Below are 19,139 nucleotides of genomic sequence, written 5' to 3' on the forward strand. Positions count from 1 at the left end.
CTCAGAGTGGACGTGCACGCCGGGGGTCCCCCTCCCTCTCCCCCTCACTCCCTCTCTCTCTCCCTTTCTCTCTCCCCCTCCCTCCCTCTCTGTCCCCCCTCTCTCTCCCCCCTCCCTCCCTCGATCCCTCCCTACCTCTCTCTCTCGCTGCTTTTATCAGGCTGAATGGAGGAACTTCATGACAGAAAATTAGATTAGTAATATATTCTAAAATCTGAATTTTATGATACTTACGTGTGTTTAATATTATTTTTCATAAACTGCAGTTCTCCCTGTTACCTCTAGGGGTGGGACAACTATTATTTTTTTTGGCTAATATATAATTCACTTTAATCCTCATTATCAAGACTTTTCTTTAATTATACAATTATTATTTATTTTTTTATAACTTATAACTGCTTTAAATGGCAGTTTGTTTCCTTGCAGTTGCAGCCTCCTACCTTTAGGTGGTGCTGCAGCCTCCTGTGCACTTCCTGCTTTGCCTTGTATTTCTGCTTCATCAGCACACAATGGACACAAAAAAACAAATACCCTACCGATCGGACAGCTACACGATGCTACCAATTAGCCTTGTTCGCTAGCATTTATGGTAAGCTAACTGTTTCAGGTTGTTCGGTGTATCGAACTTTTTTTCTTTTACATCATTTCTAGTATTTACATGATCTTCTGAGTCCTTAAAGATGAATTTCTTAGACCCTCCTGTTGTGTAAAGCGCTCTATCGCTTATACGTTCCGCAGCCGCTGATGTAGCAAATTTAAATTTCACGCTCACTTGCACTTTTTAAATGACATCCAAACCTCGTCTTTGTTAGTTTCACACACATTTAGCTTCACACGGGAAGACAAACGTCTCACTCGCCGCCCTGTGGACGTCCTGAACCCCCCACCCCCCCGCCCCCCATATACATTATCTGCTACAACTGCTACAAAACCATCTGTATGATTAAATGGCGGCCGTCAATTTTGCTGAAAGCCAAAAAAATCATCGATTACATTGACCAGTGACTGCAGGACTTGACTTCAAAACCCCCATGAGGCCGACTCGTAAACGACCACCCCTTCCTGTGTAATAAGGGGTGATAGATTTACTCCACGTTAAACCTGCTTGCCCAAAGGGATTTGTTTTAACATCCTGGCACGAGGTATCACCCATCTTATATAAATTCCCACTCCTCCTCCTCCTCCTCTTCCTCCTGCCAGATGAAGAGCAAAGCTTTGTGCTGAATAAGCAAATATACGGACTGTGAGCGTTTGTGTCATAACGCAACCGGCTACAATAATCGCTGTCATCCCCCCTGCCCGCTTCGCCACAGCTGACATTGTGAAGTCACTTTAGCAGTGCACTGCCCTACAGTGTGTATTGACCTCTCAAACAGAGCCACGCTCGGTACATTTATTAATGCCCCCCCACACCCCATGGCTGGAGAGGCTTATCTGAGCACTGATTTCTCTCCCCTAATTGTCATAGAGGGAGGTCACCCCGTAAAGCAAGCAACGCTAAGTAATAGCATGGAGCCGCTCCAACCCCCTCGTGCAGAGGCCAAGGAACACCACAGAATGGCCCTTTATGTTATGGATAAACCTTCCCATATAGAGATGACACATCCAAACAGAACACTGCTTTTGGCACACCACCGCTACATGCTAACGGCTAATTGAGTTAAGACCGCCTTTTCCACGCCCTTGACGCAGTGGCTGCTACACTAGCAGCTAGCATTGTGGCTAGCGGATAAGAGAAATAAGCATGTAGACGGAAGTGACCCCTTAAGGCTGTCCCATACTCCACGAGAACAGAGAACTTGCTCCACGGGTGGTAAGAGTAAAAAAAAAAAGTTTCGGTACGGGGGTACCACACTCCGCAAGACGTGTGTGCAGAACTCCTCATACGGCCCTCCCACGCAGCACACGTCACACACAAAAGGTTGACAATGCAATTGTATTGCAAATTGTGAGCACAGTCATGGTTACGTGGTCTAACGAGCTGATAATGTTCAGGAAAGAGGGCATATAGCATGACAATAGATAGAAGATCAGTGTAGCTGACTGTAGCAGACCTCTGGTCTGTGTGAGTTTAATTCTGTGAACGTGTGGATGACTGTCTGCAATAATACATCCCGTCTCCTGGTGTTTAATGTGCGCGGGTCGAGTCACTGTAACGCCTTGATCAATACTGGGATTAATTTTTATCGCCACCTTTTGGACAGACACTCCTCTTTGCGCCGTGTTTCTCCTTCCAGGAGCTGTTTGCCAGCTGCTCATCTAAACTGTCCATCGTCGTTGTAGTTCCTCCTTCTGTCTGTGTGTTCTGCACCCGAAGAAGCTCTTGCGCTTAACCACATTCATCAGGCCCACAATAAATTCCGACCAATCACAGCATGGTTGACGCACAGCCTTGAGAGAAAAAGTTCTGCCCGGGCCTTGAGAGCGCTGCAACACGGGCGGTCCAAGAGAAAAATGGCGTCATTTTGTGGGCGTAACATGGGCAGGGGGAGTTCTCTGTTCTCGTGGAGTATAGCTCCAGCTTTAAGTTGTCATTGTCAAAGCTGTCACTGCTTGTTAGCCAACATTAGCTACTTGATCATCATCTGACATCTACGCCAACCAACCAATCCAGTGTATACACACACACAGAAGTGCTGGGTCAGAAATGTCTCCAATAGAGTTTTGAAGTGGTGAGAGGTTATGGAAAAATAATATTGCTCGGTTCATTTTCTTGCTTTAAGAACATTAGGTAGCAGCAGGAGCTCTGCCAAAGGTTTGACTGAAAATAAAACTGATGAAAAAACAAGTTATCTGCTGCCTAATGGTCTCTAATTTACCTCCATTAATCTCATATTACTACACTGGCAATATACTTTCCTCGACTATAGGAAGAATGTCTGAACATTCATACATCAATACATCGGTGCCGTGCATTATGGGAAACATGTCCACTTTGGTCTTCTAGAAGTCCTGTCTTGTGTCTGAAATCACCCCCTACTCACTATATAGGGCCCCTTATATAGAGTATTTTGCAATTTTGTAGTATTGTCGGAATGTGTAGTGAGAATTTCTCACAATGCATCATGAAAAGTGGTGTACAATAGTGTAATTGTATAATATTTTCTTACTGATCTTACAAAGTTGGTTTTATTTTAATTTCGCTGATCCCAAAACAATTTTGCGAGACCCCACAAAAGTTTCGGAAGATGTATTTTTGCGAGACCCCAGTAAATTTTCGCAAGATTTTTTTTCCCCGATTTACGAGATCTCGCAAAACTTTTGCAAAACTTTAACGAGAAACTGTTGAGAGATCTTGCAAACAAATTTTGTACGATCTCGCAAAAATAAAAAAAAGACATAAATCGAATTCTTTGGAGTCGTGCGCCCATCCTCCCATCCTCCCCCTCTGCCTGTCAGTCAAACTAGTCCCGCCTTTAATTATGTGTAATTTTTAAAAGTCTAATGTAATAAATAATAGATATGTTATTAAAAATAAATAAATCATTGACTCACTTTTTGGTAGACAGCCCCTAGTGGCCACAAGTGCGAACTGCAACATTTTATTTTCATTATGTTTTTTATATACTTCATAATAACATATTGAAGAGAGAAAAACAAGTCACAGAAAGAAAAAAATGAAACTTTATTTGTTTTTTTTATACTTTTACCAACAACTTTGAAATTAAAACCTATGTAATTACTCACAACTAATATAGATCTATCTGCACATAGCAAATAATAAATCAATCCAAATAGTTACGAAGGTCTATCATTGTTTTTTTAAATCCCATTACACATGAACAAAAAGCTGAAAACATCTTAGTCATTCGTTTTCTTCTTTTTTAACCCTGTGCCAAAAAAAAAACCACTCATGCACAGCTCTTCACCTGCGTCTACGCTAACAAAAAGAGTAAATAATTGCACGTCGCACCCTATTATTGCATTAGTTTCAGTTTGTATATACAAAGTATACTCAGAGCATATACAGAAATCGTCAAAAAACACTGAGAAACACATGAATATCACACTGTCAAATTCTGGTCTAATTTTTCAATCCGGCTAAGCTAATAGCAACCGTGACCCATGATGATGATGACATCTTATTACCTATTAGCTAATTAGCTAATCTAATACAAGCAGGTTTGCGAAAAAAACAACATTTTGACAAACATTCCCTTTTTGAAATACACATGAAAAATATAAATTCGTAATTTTGACGTTAATGCTAATACGCTAATACTCAAGTTCACATCGAAAATGTTTCAGAATTATTGCAGAATGATCATCAGTCAGTATATATTGATACAGCATTTTGGTCCAAGTTCAGGAAATGATTTTTTTAATGAACAATATGCTTGTTTGTAGCCATACTAAATACAAAGCTAACTTAGCTTAGCATAAAAATTAAAATAAAAAATAATATTTATTAATGTGTGGAAAATACAGCCAAGAAGCTGTAGCTAACTGCTACGTGTTAGCCTGACTAAAGCTAAGCTAAATGTAAAATTAGCCATCCGGTTAGCTTTTTAGATGCTAGTTAGCTTCTAGATCGCGTAAAAAGGACAGGTGATAGCTATGTTAACATTCAAAAAAAATATTTTCATGAATGAAAGTAAGCCCTGCCCACCATAAACACCGATCATCGTAGAGGCAGATACTGGTGTATAAGTGGCATACAATACATTGTATCACATTGCAGTAGCTAGCTTGATATTTAGCGTTCGGACACGCAAATAAGCATATTTCTCAGTGATGTTAGTATATGTTGGATCGTTGGTCACGTGATCGGACAATAACATTCAACAGCTGCTTTTGTACGCGTCAACGCAAAACCAAGCGAATAGTATCCACACACTCATTGTCCTCCCTCTCATTATTGAAAGTACAATACGATAAACGAATAAGTCATACGCGCATCACCGACACACCGATTAGATAAATAAATAAATAATACATGCTGCACAGCTTTTACTGGAAAACACCAGTTGAAGCAAGAAAATTATCATCCAACCTGTCCTCTTATGTTTCTATTATTATTATTAATAAATAAAAAAAAGACATTCAAACGAAACATGAAGAATGTTCAACAAATATGAACAATCGCCGAAAAAAAAGAGACCGAGTGGTCACGTCCGCCCCTTTAGACCTCCCCCCTAAAAATGAACCACTGAACATTCCTTAGCCCCGAAAAAAAAAACCTTAATATCAATCAGCTCCGGCCTTCTTGTTGTTAATATTTGTATTAATTTTTTAACGACAAGGGGACGAAGCTGTTTATACGAAGGTTCGGACAACTTGGTTGTTGAGTCCGGAGTAAAGTGTTGAGTAGTCTATTGCATGAGTGCCGCGTAGTCGGCTAACGCGCTAAGCCATGATAGCCCTGGTACAAAAACTCAAATACGGCAAAAAAAAACAATCATTTCAACTTTCGCTCAGTGTTACAGCCACTGATTTTTCCCATGCATTTATATATATATATATATATATATATATACGTATATATACTAATAATCAGTGTTGATAAAGGGGGAGGGGCTACATCGGAAAGTTTTTCAACCGGGCAGGAAGTAGGGACTAGACGTGAACGGCCAAAAAAAAAAGCTGAAAAAATGTTTGCAGAAAAGAACAGGAGCACAAAGTATATATATAAATATATATATAATCATAATCATAATAATAATACGCGAAGGAGCACTTACAGTAAAATACGCAACGATACGACACTAAAACGCATGCACTATAAGCCATAATGTAAATATAGGGAAATGAACATGAGAATGGAGCGATACCATTGGCTTTAAAAGGGGGAGTGGGGTTACACGATGCAGCAAAGCATCAGGGGTAGACGAAGATGCGAAAGTTTTTGGACAAAAGATGCAGATTTCGTTTTTTGGCTACATCCCACCACCGCACGCATCAACCAAGCAGCTGTTAATACGCATAAATAACTACGCTCTATGAAAAACGATTGTTTTTTACTAGTAACTGCTAGCTAAAAAAATGAAACACAAGCTGTCGCCTAATAAACATTCAACATGCTTCAACAGTTGCCTAAAAAATCTAGTCAACAGATTTTTTTTGTTTTTTTGTTTGTTTTTCTTGAATTTGGCTCTCTGGAAAAAAAAAATAATAATAAAAATAAATAGAAGTGAGCGCCTAGCCCCTTCCAATGGGTGAGGAAGGTGGTTGGGGTTACAGGGGGGAGGGAATCAGAGAGCCAGAACCAGAGTCCAGAGTCCAGGGTTTGTCTGCGGTAATCAGTCATTTCAGAAAGGGTCCCCCAAAAAAAACAGAAGAGCCAGTGCAGCAGGGATCTCAGGATGTGGTCATCGAAGATGGGTCGTTCCACATGGCCGCCACATCTCTGAACCTGAAAAAAAAGGATGATTTAATAAAATTTCATTTTTTACTCATACTCGCATGAAGACGGTTTGCCAAAAATTCACGGTTCAGGTTGTATCTTGGTTTCGGTTTGGTTTACACTAACTAAAATACCCACGTACGGACCCTCAGACAGGAAGTCCATTAAGTAAAGGGAAAGAGTGCAACTGACCTTGCATTGATGAGGTACTGGGCCAGGCTGATGTTGGCGGGGGTCCCTGTGATGGTGATCTGGCGCTCCGATGACCCTTCCATGGCATTAGCAATTTTGATCTGCGCCCCAGACATCTGACGGATCTCGTTGATTTTGGTTCCCTGGCGTCCGATTATGCAGCCTATTAGCTGGGAAGAAAACAGGAGGGCGGGACTTAGCCTGGCAGGAGCATAAGGGCCAGACTTTGCCTTTAGGTGACTTTGTGTCAGTAAAGTTTTCTTCGAATTCCAGGTACTACAAAATGGCGTCAAAAGTTTTTTATTTTTTGTATCAGTTTGTCTATATGTACGTGTCTCCATTTCCAGCTAACATATATCGGCATAGTGATCATGTTACCTGCAATGTGCGGAAGAGGATTTAATTACTTAAGTACATAATTACTTAATTTGTTTCAAGAGTTGAGTTCAGAAAAGTCAATTTTTTCAAAAATTGAGTTCTGGGAAAAGTCTCAATTTTGTCGAAAATTGAGTTCAGAAAGGTTTTCATTTTTGTCAAGAATGGAGTTCAGAAAAGTCAGGAAAGTCTCAATTTTGTCAAGATTTTAGTTCTTGGAAAAGTTAGAAAACTCAATTTTTGTCAAGAGTCGAGTTATCAAAAAGTCAGGAAAGTCTCAATTTTGTCAAGAAATATTTTCTCAGAAAAGTCTCAATTGTCAAGAATTTAGAAAAGTCAGAAAAGTGTAAATTTTAAAAAAATTGAGTTCAGAAAAGTCAGAAAAGTCTCAATTTTGTGAGAGTTGAGTTTTCACAAAAAGTCAGAAAAGTCTTAATTTTTGTCTAGAATTAACTTCTCAGAAAAGTCAGAATTCTGACTTTATCTCAGAAAGAGCAATGACCCCTTTTTTCATTGGCACTAATCCTCTTCCGTAGAATTGACTATTATATAGTTATACATATATGTTTACTCACATCATTGGGAATGGTGAGTTCATGAGTACTGGCCTGGTTACTGGCATCCAGACCTGCTGCTGAACAGAAGGATGCAGACAGAGAGACAGGAAGGGAAGGACATAAAATAGAGTTTGGCACATTGAGAGAATAACCGATTGAACAGTAGCATGTCTGTACTTTTACTAGAAACAGAATGTTTCTAATAAAAAAAGAAATAATTATTAATCATAAAAACGTTTTTCTAAAAACATAAAAACGTTTTTCTAAAATAAAACACCCCAGAATTTTATTTTTCTCGTAAAAACATTTTTCTTGTAAAAAAAACTATTTAGCATAAAACAGATTTTTTTTTTTCACGGAGTTTGTCTAAAAAAAAATATTTTTGTGGTAAAAACAGAATTTTTATCATAAAAACGGATTTTTTTGTCGGAAACATTTTTTGTCGTAGTTTTTTAACTCAAGTAAATTCCGCTTCTGTAGGAAATACACATGGTGGATAAGTTCTGACATAGTGAAAAATGGCCTGGATTCATCTAAACGTGAAGTAGAATTTTGAAAATTACAAAAAAAGTTTCAAACTAATGCATCAGAAAAGTCAAACGTCAACACCAAAATTTCATATATTTGTGTCATCGTAATAAAGGAACTAAGGGAAACAAACAAACAAAAAAAACAACATAAGAAAACCTCAACGTCAACAAGAGCAGACCACCAGCAGGCCATGTCAATGGCAGTGCACCACAGAGACCATTAGGAGAATGATGAGAAGAAGATCAAGAGAAAAAGGACAGAGACAGGAAAAGAAGAGAAAAAGATAAAAAAAAGGAGGAAGAGAATGTGTTTGTCTCTACAGGTAAAAACGAGAGAAGGATCTTTGGTGAAGAGGGTTCATTGTGTAGAGAGGTGGGTACGTACCGGGGAAGGCAGGGGTGGTCTGTCCAAGGGGGGTAAAGGGGGTTTGCTGCATAGCCAACTGGTGGAGCTTGCTCAACTGCTGAGGGGGGGAAGGAGGAGGACAGCAGAGCTATGAGGTCATCATTAAAAATAAAAACCTGCACTCCTGCACACTCACACAGTACACACACACATAGAAAGGTTCTTTCCGAAACGCTACAAGAGTAAAGAGAGGATCTGAGGAGTAGTAACAACACAAATAGGTAAAGGACGATGGCCCAGAGAGAGAGCGAAGAAGAAGAAGAAGAAGAAGAAGAAGAAGAGGAAGAACAAGATGCCCCATAAAGGGCTTGGCCTGAGACTTGGGAGTTTTAGAACTTAGACGATCAAGTTCGCCTACCGAGGTTGACCTTAGGGATTCAACCACTTGATGCATCCTTGTCTAGAAGATTCAAAGTAATGTAAATCTTTGAATTGGGACACCGTTTTAGCAGTTCACGCTGTCAGCCACTACAAAAGCGAGTAAATCAATGTAGACTCCGATGTCGAAGCGTCCAATTTTACAGCAGAAGTACAGCGTTGGTCTCTCAGAAGCTTGGTCAATAGTTTTCCACTACTGACGCTTATAAGGAAGCGGGCCATGCACAGTTCTAGAGTGTAGTGCTTCATATGTAGCAACAGCAATGACTATTCGCGTTGACGGATGAATCAACATTCATCGTCCATGGTTGAAGGGTCATCCGGTCATTCGAAGTCAAAAAACGTTACCCAATTTATTCCTGTTCATTCCGGGTAAATGATAGTAATTTTTAATGAATAGACTGCTTGACGAGAGGCTAGACCATAGAAGAAGAAGAAATCATGACGTCACCCTTACCTTTAGAGCCATGGCAGGGAGGACGGCATGACTGCCACTAAATTAGGAAGAATTATGAAGAATTTTAGCTAATTGGAATTATTATTGGAATTATGATATATCAAATTCGAAAAATCGGGTAACGAGTGCATTTCCGTTTTTCAATTTTTTTTCGACTTCGCAACGGATATCAAATGACCACAATATACACAGACCATCTGAGCCCCTCTGACCAGTTCAAACGTTTGGCCGCTAACGATCTACTTCCGGCCAAGCCCTATGAGACTTGAACGCTAAAAACAGAGTGCAGAAAAGCAAGAGTCAGAAGAAGATATAGGAAGTACATATCAGAAGAAAGAAAAAAACGACGTATTAATATTAACAATTAATATTAATAATAAGGGTTTGGATGCAGAGAGACAGAATTGTGGAGAGTGCAGTGTTGACTGCCTTTGCGGGCAGGGGTTAGCACTCACATCTGGATGCGGGATGGCGTATTGTCCTTGAATGGTATAAGCCTAAAAAAAAGATGAGGAAAAGACACATTATATGTAAACACTGCTATCAAATATAACAGTTCAAGCATTACATTTATGTATGTGTATATATATATGTTTTTTGTTTGTTTGTTGTGTTTTAGCATTATTCGTTAAATAAGTCATGCAAGACAGACTCCCCGTGATGTTCTGCTACTTATCAATCAGATCCAGTTGAACTAAAATCAATAAAGGACAACTGAGACAGCAGGGAGGTGACTGTGGCGGGGGGGAGGCCTTGGAGGAAACCAAAAGGGAGTGTGACCCTAAGGGGGGGGAGTGATGTGATTGGTCCTTGAGGACATGTGGATTTATGGGACCACACAGAGGTCAGAAGTGAGCTAAATCTTATTATTAGGGCCCGAGCACCGACTCCCCAAAATTGTGCCCGGGAGAAAATTGTGGGCGTGGCCGCATGGCTCTGCAGCGCCCCCTATAGTGTGAAAATATTCACCGCCATATTCACTTTTTAGGGCCCTATGTAGTGCACAAATGTATAAAGAAAATTTTAGATGCTATATAGTGCACAATTGTATAGATAATTTTTAGACAGTATATAGCACTACGTACGGTCTTAAAATTTGCCCACGTTTTGCATAAGCAAACCTTGTGTGTGTCTCCGCTTGCCGCGCTTTAAAACAAGGGAACCAAAAGTGCTAAAAATGCTAACACACTTCCTGGTTGTAGTATTTATACCTATGTTACTGCATTGATTTCATTAGGGGGAGAAAAATATAATAATAATATATATATATGTGTGTATTAATTAAATATGATCTCTCAGATTCTGTGATTCTATTTAAAAAAATGTTTTTTAATAAAAATGTATATAATTAGCTAAATTAACATCCTAAATGACTAAATAATGGCTTAGAAGTGTGACCTGCACCTTGGTTGTCTCCTGCAATCCCTCTCCTGTCCACTAGATGGCACTAGCGACATTGTTGATTGCTGAATTTTTTTTCTCAGTTCTGGTTTTGGAGTGTTTGGGTTGTGATTGATGAGGATGACACTAAACAGTATTTTCATGCTCAGCGGAAGGAGCGGGTTTGGTGAAGGAGGTGAAGGAGAAGTGAGAAAAACCTGGTGTGACACTAACAGGCAGTGGCTGGTGCTGCAGTAAGAGGCTGAGGTTGGCTGTGGACGCCCCCAGTGGGTCCGCTCTTACCTGGCCACCTGAAAAAATGACTGGGGTGGAGGCAGGCTTGGGGCGGTAGGGTATGGTGGCACCTTTCGGTGGGGACTGGAGGAGAGAGTGGGGATCGGGGGAGAAAAAAGGGGAGTGAGATTGTGGAGAGAGTGTTAGAGGAGAAAGAAAGAATAAAAATAGAGAGCATAAAAGTGAGACCAGAAAAAAGGGGGGGCGGTGCCTGAGGGAAGACGAATCCGTGACACTCACACAAAAGTGCTCTTCACTGCTGTGCGTTCATGCTCATTGTGGTTCAGTGCACAACTAAACTCGGATTTACCTGGAACATCACTTTCAACTGGATAATGATGACTCAATATATTGTGTGTTTTATATGTGTTGACATCTAGTGACTTACAATCAAGTCACAAATGTCCTAGAATCAATGGCCATCATAAAGGCTCCAATGGGAGAAACTGGCTGTGCAAATAGTTCAAATTAGTAGTGCAAGAAAATGATTTTTTAAATCATCATATGTTGATGTTGACATGTGCTAGCCTTTTAAGCTAACACTAAAGAGGTGTGTGTGTGTGTGTGTGTGGGGGGGGGGTGCTGTGTCCTTTAAAGGACCTTTCTAGGTGTTGAAGATCGTAGCAGTGGTGGCTAAATTAGCCACTACAGGGCAACTCCAAATCTATCCCCATTGTTTTTCTGTCAGAAAATGATCGGAATTGTGCCTAACCTGTATTCGGATTAACTGTGCTAGGGTGATTCGTTAGGAATATTCACTCATGTAGCCTAACCTGCAGCAAAAATGTTAGCACGCTAAAAATTGGTGAATTTTTATGAATATTCCCAATGAATCACCGTAATTCACAATTAATCCGAATACCGGTTAGGCACAATTCTAATAATTTTCTGACAAAAAAAAACAATGGGAATAGTTTTGGAGTCGCCCTCTAGTAGTTATTTGATAAACTTCGGCACTCTCTTTCTCCCTAAAGCTTGACTATTATTAGTGCTTGTTCACCACCACATGTTAGCATGTTAGCATACAGATTTGTCCAAGCTCCTGTATCTTCTATATATATATATATATATATATATATATATATATATATATATATATATATATATATATATATATATGTATATAGTGTAAATAATCTTCCCTTCATTTCTCTTGTGTCCCTCCCCTCCCTTCCCTTCCTCACTGTACCTCAAGCATCACCACACATATCTGTTTGACACACTGGATGATGGCTTCTGGGGCCCCGGAGATGGTCACTGCTCTCTCGGTGGAGTTGGGCAGCATGTCACCTGCAACCTGGACCTGAGCTCCTGTGGACTGAAGGCATCACAGAAACAGTAATTCATATTTTATTGACACCATCCTCCTGCTTAAATGGCTTCACAGTGATTTCAGAGGGAAAGATGATTTCAGAGATTTGCACACGGGGGGATTATATGGGACTGGAGGCTTAAATGGAATCTATATGAACTAAAAATATGGGATTTATAAAGCTTACATGGGGAACTGTATGAGAGATAAATATGAGATTATACTGATGATTTCATTTAGAAGGCTTGCAGTCTCCACCTCTCTCATTTCTTTGATTTTGGAGCCTCCTTTGCCGATGAGTGAGCCACACTGGCTGGCTGGGACCACGAGCCTCAGGGTTACAGGAGGTTTACTGGTGGCTGGGCTGTTGCTCATGGAATTTATTATATCCTGCAAAGGGAGGAAAGAACCAGGATTTATCAGTTAATCAGTCTCTATACCTGATGCTGAGAATCTTTAGAACCTATATAGGGCACGCAAATATATAGAAAGAATTTCTAGACCGTATGTACATGTGCATGAACGCATCGTTTTTAGACACTACACAGTGTATGAATATATATAGAGAATTTCTAGACCTTATGTAGTGCACGAACGCAGTTTTTAGACACTACATAGTGCAAAAGTCCAAACACAGTACTGGCCCACTTTCAGAGGGTGTCGGCAGGGTTAGATCAGCACATTTCTGTCCTACATAACAGGGACAAGCCTGCTTTGTATTTCATTTGGAAATGAGTCAGGCCAGGGGTGGAATATAAGCATCTATAAGTGGCAATATTGTACTTTTTGGGGGTTTTTACCTCTTCAAACTTGTAGGCTATCATGGCAAAGGCCTTGAAAATAGCATCTGTCGGTCCTGTGATGGTGACTATCCTTTCAGGGCAGTTCCCCTCTGAGATGTTAATACGTGCTCCACTCTTTAAAAAAATGACGAAAACCACAATTAGAGACTTAAAACAATTGTTGCGCCTGCTGAATATGATCAAGGGAAACAGTCGTTCTTACATCTTCACGCATTTTCTTCACCGTCTCTCCTTTCTGGAAAAGGAAAAACAATAGTTTTTATGTGTTTCCTGCAGGCTTTATGAAGCTTTACATGGTCTGGTCTAGATAAATACCTTTCCTATGATGCTCCCGACCTCCTGCAGAAACACAAAGCAAAGTTAGATTTGTGAAAAGTGTTTTTTATTATTATTATTATTATTCTTTTGTACCTTGCCATGCATCAGCAGCCTGATGGTAAGGGTCACATTCAGTCCACCTTCTGATTGGACCTTGATGGGCTCCATGGTCTCGGGATTGGATGTGTGTGAGAGATGTAAAAGGGGGGGGCTTGGTCACGTGTGAAAAAAAGGAGCGCGAAGGTGGGGGGGCAACGCTTGAGTGTGATGGTGTGGAGTCAGCCAACCGGTCACCTGACGTGGAGGGCGAGACGCACATGTCAAAAATGCAGGCAAAGGGACTATTTACAGTGGCGTAATAATACACATTTATACACATGGTTTATACAAAAAATAAAAATATTAAAAATAGGCCTAATAATGCTGTATGTACTTGATTTATACCAAAAAAATAAAATAATCAAAATAATAAAATAATAATGCTCTATATACTTGAAGGGACTATTTACAGTGGTGTAATAATATACATTTACATGGAGGGTGTGTTAAGTTAGTACTTTTTTTCAGCATTTCTTAAGAAATAAGATTATTGTTTTGCACAATAATGGCAAAAATATCACAAAAACATTATTAATAAAAATATCATGGAAATGTAGGTCAGCATGTCTCTTCAGTGACTCATTGAACAACAAGCGCCATATTTATTTTTATCAAGCCCCCATTTTCAGCCCGATACCTCTTTAATTCTGCCTGACAAGTGATGTAATGACTCAGGGACAGGAGGCGCAGTCACCGCAAAGAAACACAAGAGGGCGCTTCAGTCCGTAGTCTTGACTGTAATAAAGTGCCCTGCAGGACTTTAAAAAATGAACTTTTACATAAATAAACCTCTAAAAACAGAGTGATAATCCACATATTAAGGTAGAGTAGAGACTGTAGATGAGGGGATCAGCGGCGAAGTGAATGAAGAGGAAACAGCTGAATTATACGGACCAGATTGACCTCAAAATGTGAATTTCAGATTTTTTTTGTTGCATTTCAGGAAATAAAAAGACGAAGTGTGAAGAAGTGTGGGCAGAGAAACATAATATTGCTTCACTGCTGATTAAAGACATTAAAATATGTCTTTATTTTGCCATCTTCTGTGTTAGCAGCTATAATTTGACTTTGATTAGATTTTTGACCGTATTTTCTTTTTTTTTGTTTGTTTTTCCTTTCAATTAATGTTGCTTTTGGCTGTAATATGTGTGTGTATATATATATATATATATATATATATGGTAATTTTATAAAAAACTATTTTTAATGCCTATACCTACAATGCTCCATATACTTGATTTATAAAAAGAAAATCATAAAATAATAATAATGCTCTGTATATTTGATTTATACAAAACATTACAATAAACAAAATTGAAAATATAAATAATAATGCTCTATGTAATTGATTTATACTAAAATAAAAATATAAATAATAAAATAGTAATAATGCTCTATATATTTGATTTATACAAAAAATAAAAATCATAAAATAAGAATAATGCTCTGTATGCTGGATTTATACTAAAAAAAAATAAAATTTAAAAAAATTTAAAAAGGCCATTAGAGTGCAATGATGCCTATACGTAATATGCAAAATAAAAATAAAATAATAAAAAATAATAAAATATATTTTTTTAAAAGGCCTATACCAAAAAACAAATTTAAAAAGGCTATTAGAGTGCAATGAAGACTATATACAAAATGCAAAATAAAAATAATAAAATAATATTTGTTTTTAAAAAAGGCCTATACCCACAATGCTCTATATACTTGATTTATACAAAAAATTAAAGAAATTAAAAATCAGACAGATAAAGGAAATATGTGTATAAAGTGGAAAAATGCCAGACATTACATAAAATGCTCCTGGTCGGAGGCCAGAGGAGAGAGTTCTAGAGATAAGGACAGGGGGATTCTGCTGCCAGCTGTCTCTCTCTCTCTCTCTCTTTCAATCTCCCAGTGGAGGCCAGATTACATAAAAAAACCTTAATCCGGGTTTAAGACCCAAGCCAGCGGTGCAGCAGGGAGGGGGACGGGTGGATGACGGGATTGAATCATGTATCTCTCTCTCTCTCTCTCACTCTCTTCAACCTTTAAATTTTTTTTCACTTCGCGTGTGCGATTAGGACCCTGAAACCTGAGATTTGGGTGAAGCGTGTTGAACCAGGTCAGTTGTGTTTCAATAGTCCAGCATAATAGAAATGGGTCAAGGGCCCTGTGAATCATTAAGGCACCAATGGGCAAATAAAAAACAACCTTCCCTCAAATTATATTTTGAAATTTCAGCCTTTGAAAAAAAATTTCAGCTGCCCCCCCTCCTTCATCTCTCTCTCTCTCCCCACTCTTACTTAGACAGGAAGTTGGAGAATGCAGAGAGAGAGGGAATGTTTCATGACATCTGATGGGAAAAGTGGGTCATGCTCTGCGTTGCGGCGCTTTTGCTAGCCTCCCTCCTCCTCCTCCTCCTCTTCCTCCTCTTCTATGGCAGCTATTGAATTAATCACGCTTTATGCTCGGCTTGACAGCGCAGTGCACAGATCCCCGCCCCTCCACCACCACCACCACCATCCTCCTTCTTCCTTCATCCTCCTCTCTCTTTCCTTTCTCCCTCTTGAAGAACTCAAATCTGCCCTCTTTATGCGCCAACAATGAAGGAACAAAGTTCGTTTTGTGAGTAAAGCCTGTTGGGGAAGAAGAAGGATGCGGGAAAAAATCATTAAATGGACGACCGCCCGTCTAATCTAGGCCAAAGCCTCTGTCATCTGTTCAATCTTAATCCACACACACATCTCTACAGATATGTCATCCTGACGTTTTGATATGAAAAAAACAAACATTCACTTCACTGGGGCGAGGTGGCAAAGCTCAATCTGCGGCTTGAGCTATTAATCTCTGCTCCTCGTAGATGTGATGCAAAGGTCTTGTTGTCATGGTAGGAGAAGTTGTTTTGGTGGTATGAAGGTAAAACCTGATCAGGAGAATTTAGAACTTCTACATTTGGGACGTGGTCCATTCTAATCGTCCAACATAAGTGTATGGGGGGGGGGGGGGGGTCCATCACAGGGCCTCGTGTCTATATATATATATATATATAATTTTATAATAATATATATATAGTATATAATTTTATAATTATAATTTTTATAATTTAATTTAATTTTTATAATAATTTAATTTTAAAAAGTCTATACCTACAATGCTCTATATAATTAATTCATACAAAAAATAAAATAATACTAATCATAAAATTATAATACTGCTCTGAAAAAATAAAATTAAAAATAATAAAATTATAATAATGCTCTATATACATAATTAATATAAAAATAAAATAATTAAATAAAAAATAATAATTTGAAAAAAGGCCATTAGAGTGCAATGAGGCCTATATGTTAATAAAAGGATATAATAATAAGGCATGGGTGGAGCCTATGGGGAAACTGGGATAATGACGCAATCAGTTTTGTCCTTCCTTTTGCCTCATGTAGAGGCAGCTGTATGTCAGTATGTGTTTTCCAATTAAGGGTAAACAAAAGGGGGAAATTAGGGTAAAGCAGATGGCCTGACCTCACTGATCCTTTCTCACTTTTCTTGAGATTCCATTTTAACATGTGAAGGCAAGCGCGTGTGCGACAGGAAGGAAGAGCAACAGGGGCCGAGAGACGCAAAAGCGCAATCGCAATCGCCCACTGCTGTCAGGAGTAGTGAGCTCAGATGTCCTGAGGTTTCCTGGTATATGAGCAGTTTCTCGTCTTGTCTCCGGTGCAGGCTCTTTTATTGTACGTGGCGAGGGTAAAGTGTGTGGGGGGGGCAGTCGGCCTTGCACCGCACTCCACTCCACTCCGCTATGACAGCGCTCTCAAGAGCTGTCAGGCTGCATCATCAGCAGCGCGGCACCCTGATAGCTCAGCCCAGATCACCCTCAAAAAAACAGCAGCGGGGACCCACCACCATCCTCCTCCGTGCCAACCAGTCGGGGGGGGGGGGGCAAACTATCAGCGAGTCACTTTTTAAAAAGTAGACTCTGTGTCTACACACCCCTCCCAACTGCACAGCAAACTGGCGTCACAACGCAAAGGGCACACCATGTTGCGAGCGGCCCAAAAGAGCCGAGCGTTGAGGTCGGCCATTTTAGATTTGCCACGATTTGTTTAAACGTAAGAGATCACATCGCTTCTCGCAAAGTCAAAGGCAAAGCAGTCGCTTTTTTTGTTTTTGTTTTTTTTTTTTGTTCGTCCGAAAAACAAAAGGAGCCTTACACACCCACCCCGTCTTTTCAACATGAATGTAACTAACGATGAATGACAAAGAATAAGGCCATCAGCGTCGGCACTAATCAGCCTGATGATAATTGAAATAATCATCTCGGATGAAGAGGAAGAGTGGAAGGGGGGGATGCATGAGGGGTGGGGGTGGGCGGGTTGTAACTGCAGTATCAATTGACCATCACAATAAAACAAAAAAAAGGTCAGTTATAGTTTCAGAGCCCACTCATCTTAGCTCTTAGCGCTAATTCCTCGAACAATAAAATCGCTCATGCTGGAGCTTTAACCACAACAATGATAACAATATAACAGAAAATCAGCTGACCGTAAAAAAAAGATATAAGAAAATATTAGATAATGAGTGAATAAGTTCTAGCTTGTCATGGCTCGTTAGCGTTGCAACCATTGTTCTCCACCATGGTTATGGTATCAAGTTAATTAATTATTGATGAACCCGGCATGAATTCCAAGGCAAATCTGACCCCCCTACAAGTCTGAATTTTTTTTTTCTTATATTAAACAATTATTATTATATATATTTAAATTGTGTGATCCTAGAAAAAAAGCTAAATTGCTGCTTAGTTCTTTAATAAAAAAGAGAGAGAGTTTACCTTTATGGAGCGCAGGACACGGTAGCTGACGACTACTTTCTTTCGGCTTTTGCAAAAGATTAAAAATCGCAAAGGCGAAATGATTTTTTTTTTCTTGTCTGCACACCCACCCCTCCTCCTCCTCTTTTTGGGTCTGCCCAGAAGGAATTCCGACCACCCTATTGGTCCATGTGCCGTCGGGATCATGTGAGCGACCATAGGGAAACACGTGACGCTATCTCTCCCAAATGATATGATGAAACGGCTCCTCAGATTGTAGCGCAGTTTTTTTTTAGCTATTTGCGGTTCTGGCGTCGATTATGTCGAATGGCATAATCTGGGTGACTGTCATCATGGCACCATCAGTGACTGACCAATCCCCCCCCCCCTCTACCTTCCCTCGACTACGACATAAAAAGGGGGACATCGTGGGGGCCGCACGCCTGGGGATGAATCAGAACTGTAGCCTCCAGGCAGTCTGTCCCCAGAGGGGGGGGGGGGGGGGGGGGGCGGGTCGAGAAACCCCCCTTCTTCCGAAATACACAAACAATCCTTGTTGTTGACACAAAAACAGTTCAGGAACTTTTGGGGGGGGGGTTTGATGCATCCGAATACCTCCAAGAAGTAGACGTCAAAAACGCACTACTGTACTCTTTTTTTAATCTGCTTTGACCCATCCAGATTTTCCAATCCAGCACTAAATCCAGCCCTCATGTCAGATGGACAGTTGTGCACAGCTTAATCTGACATTATTATTAGGGTTTGGACGGCAGCAGCAGCAGAAGCAAAACATTTCAGCCAACTGTCTGGATTAGTGGCAATGCAGACAATGACGAACGCGTTTTTTTTATTTAGCACAGATGCTATCTGTTGTCCGGCTTTGGCACCTATACACAC

The 19,139-nt window shown here is 39.9% G+C and overlaps 1 protein-coding gene across 2 annotated transcripts; it reads right to left on the bottom strand.

Annotated features, from left to right (window-relative positions):
* Nucleotides 1–6,297: 6,297 nt before the first annotated feature.
* Nucleotides 6,298–13,513, bottom strand: LOC114427850 (poly(rC)-binding protein 3-like). Of its 2 annotated transcripts, none has more exons than XM_028396067.1 (12): nt 13,439–13,513; nt 13,343–13,366; nt 13,230–13,262; nt 13,025–13,141; nt 12,483–12,614; nt 12,102–12,230; nt 10,922–10,996; nt 9,694–9,735; nt 8,383–8,461; nt 7,486–7,538; nt 6,536–6,705; nt 6,298–6,352 (listed from the first exon to the last, which is right to left on the bottom strand). In XM_028396067.1, exons 1-12 carry the CDS (start codon nt 13,511–13,513, stop codon nt 6,298–6,300), a joined length of 984 nt encoding a protein of 327 aa, XP_028251868.1. The 2 variants fall into 2 exon arrangements, with proteins under 2 accessions (XP_028251868.1, XP_028251862.1); XM_028396061.1 differs by having other exon boundaries at nt 8,383–8,458; nt 10,853–10,996.
* Nucleotides 13,514–19,139: the final 5,626 nt, after the last annotated feature.

This window comes from Parambassis ranga, chromosome 2 (genome assembly GCF_900634625.1).
Source record: "Parambassis ranga chromosome 2, fParRan2.1, whole genome shotgun sequence".
Lineage (NCBI taxonomy): Eukaryota > Metazoa > Chordata > Actinopteri > Ambassidae > Parambassis > Parambassis ranga.

What these genes read in the sequence shown, in the direction of transcription:
- LOC114427850 (XM_028396061.1), bottom strand. Translation starts at nt 13,513, where the DNA reads ATGGAGCCCATCAAGGTCCAATCAGAAGGTGGACTGAATGTGACCCTT. An exon ending in TATGTGTGGTGATGCTTGAG is followed by an intron (nt 10,997 to 12,101) that starts GTACAGTGAGGA and finishes TCTCTCCTCCAG; the next exon opens with TCCCCACCGAAAGGTGCCAC. An exon ending in AACTCACCATTCCCAATGAT is followed by an intron (nt 6,706 to 7,485) that starts GTGAGTAAACAT and finishes TTTTCTTCCCAG; the next exon opens with CTAATAGGCTGCATAATCGG.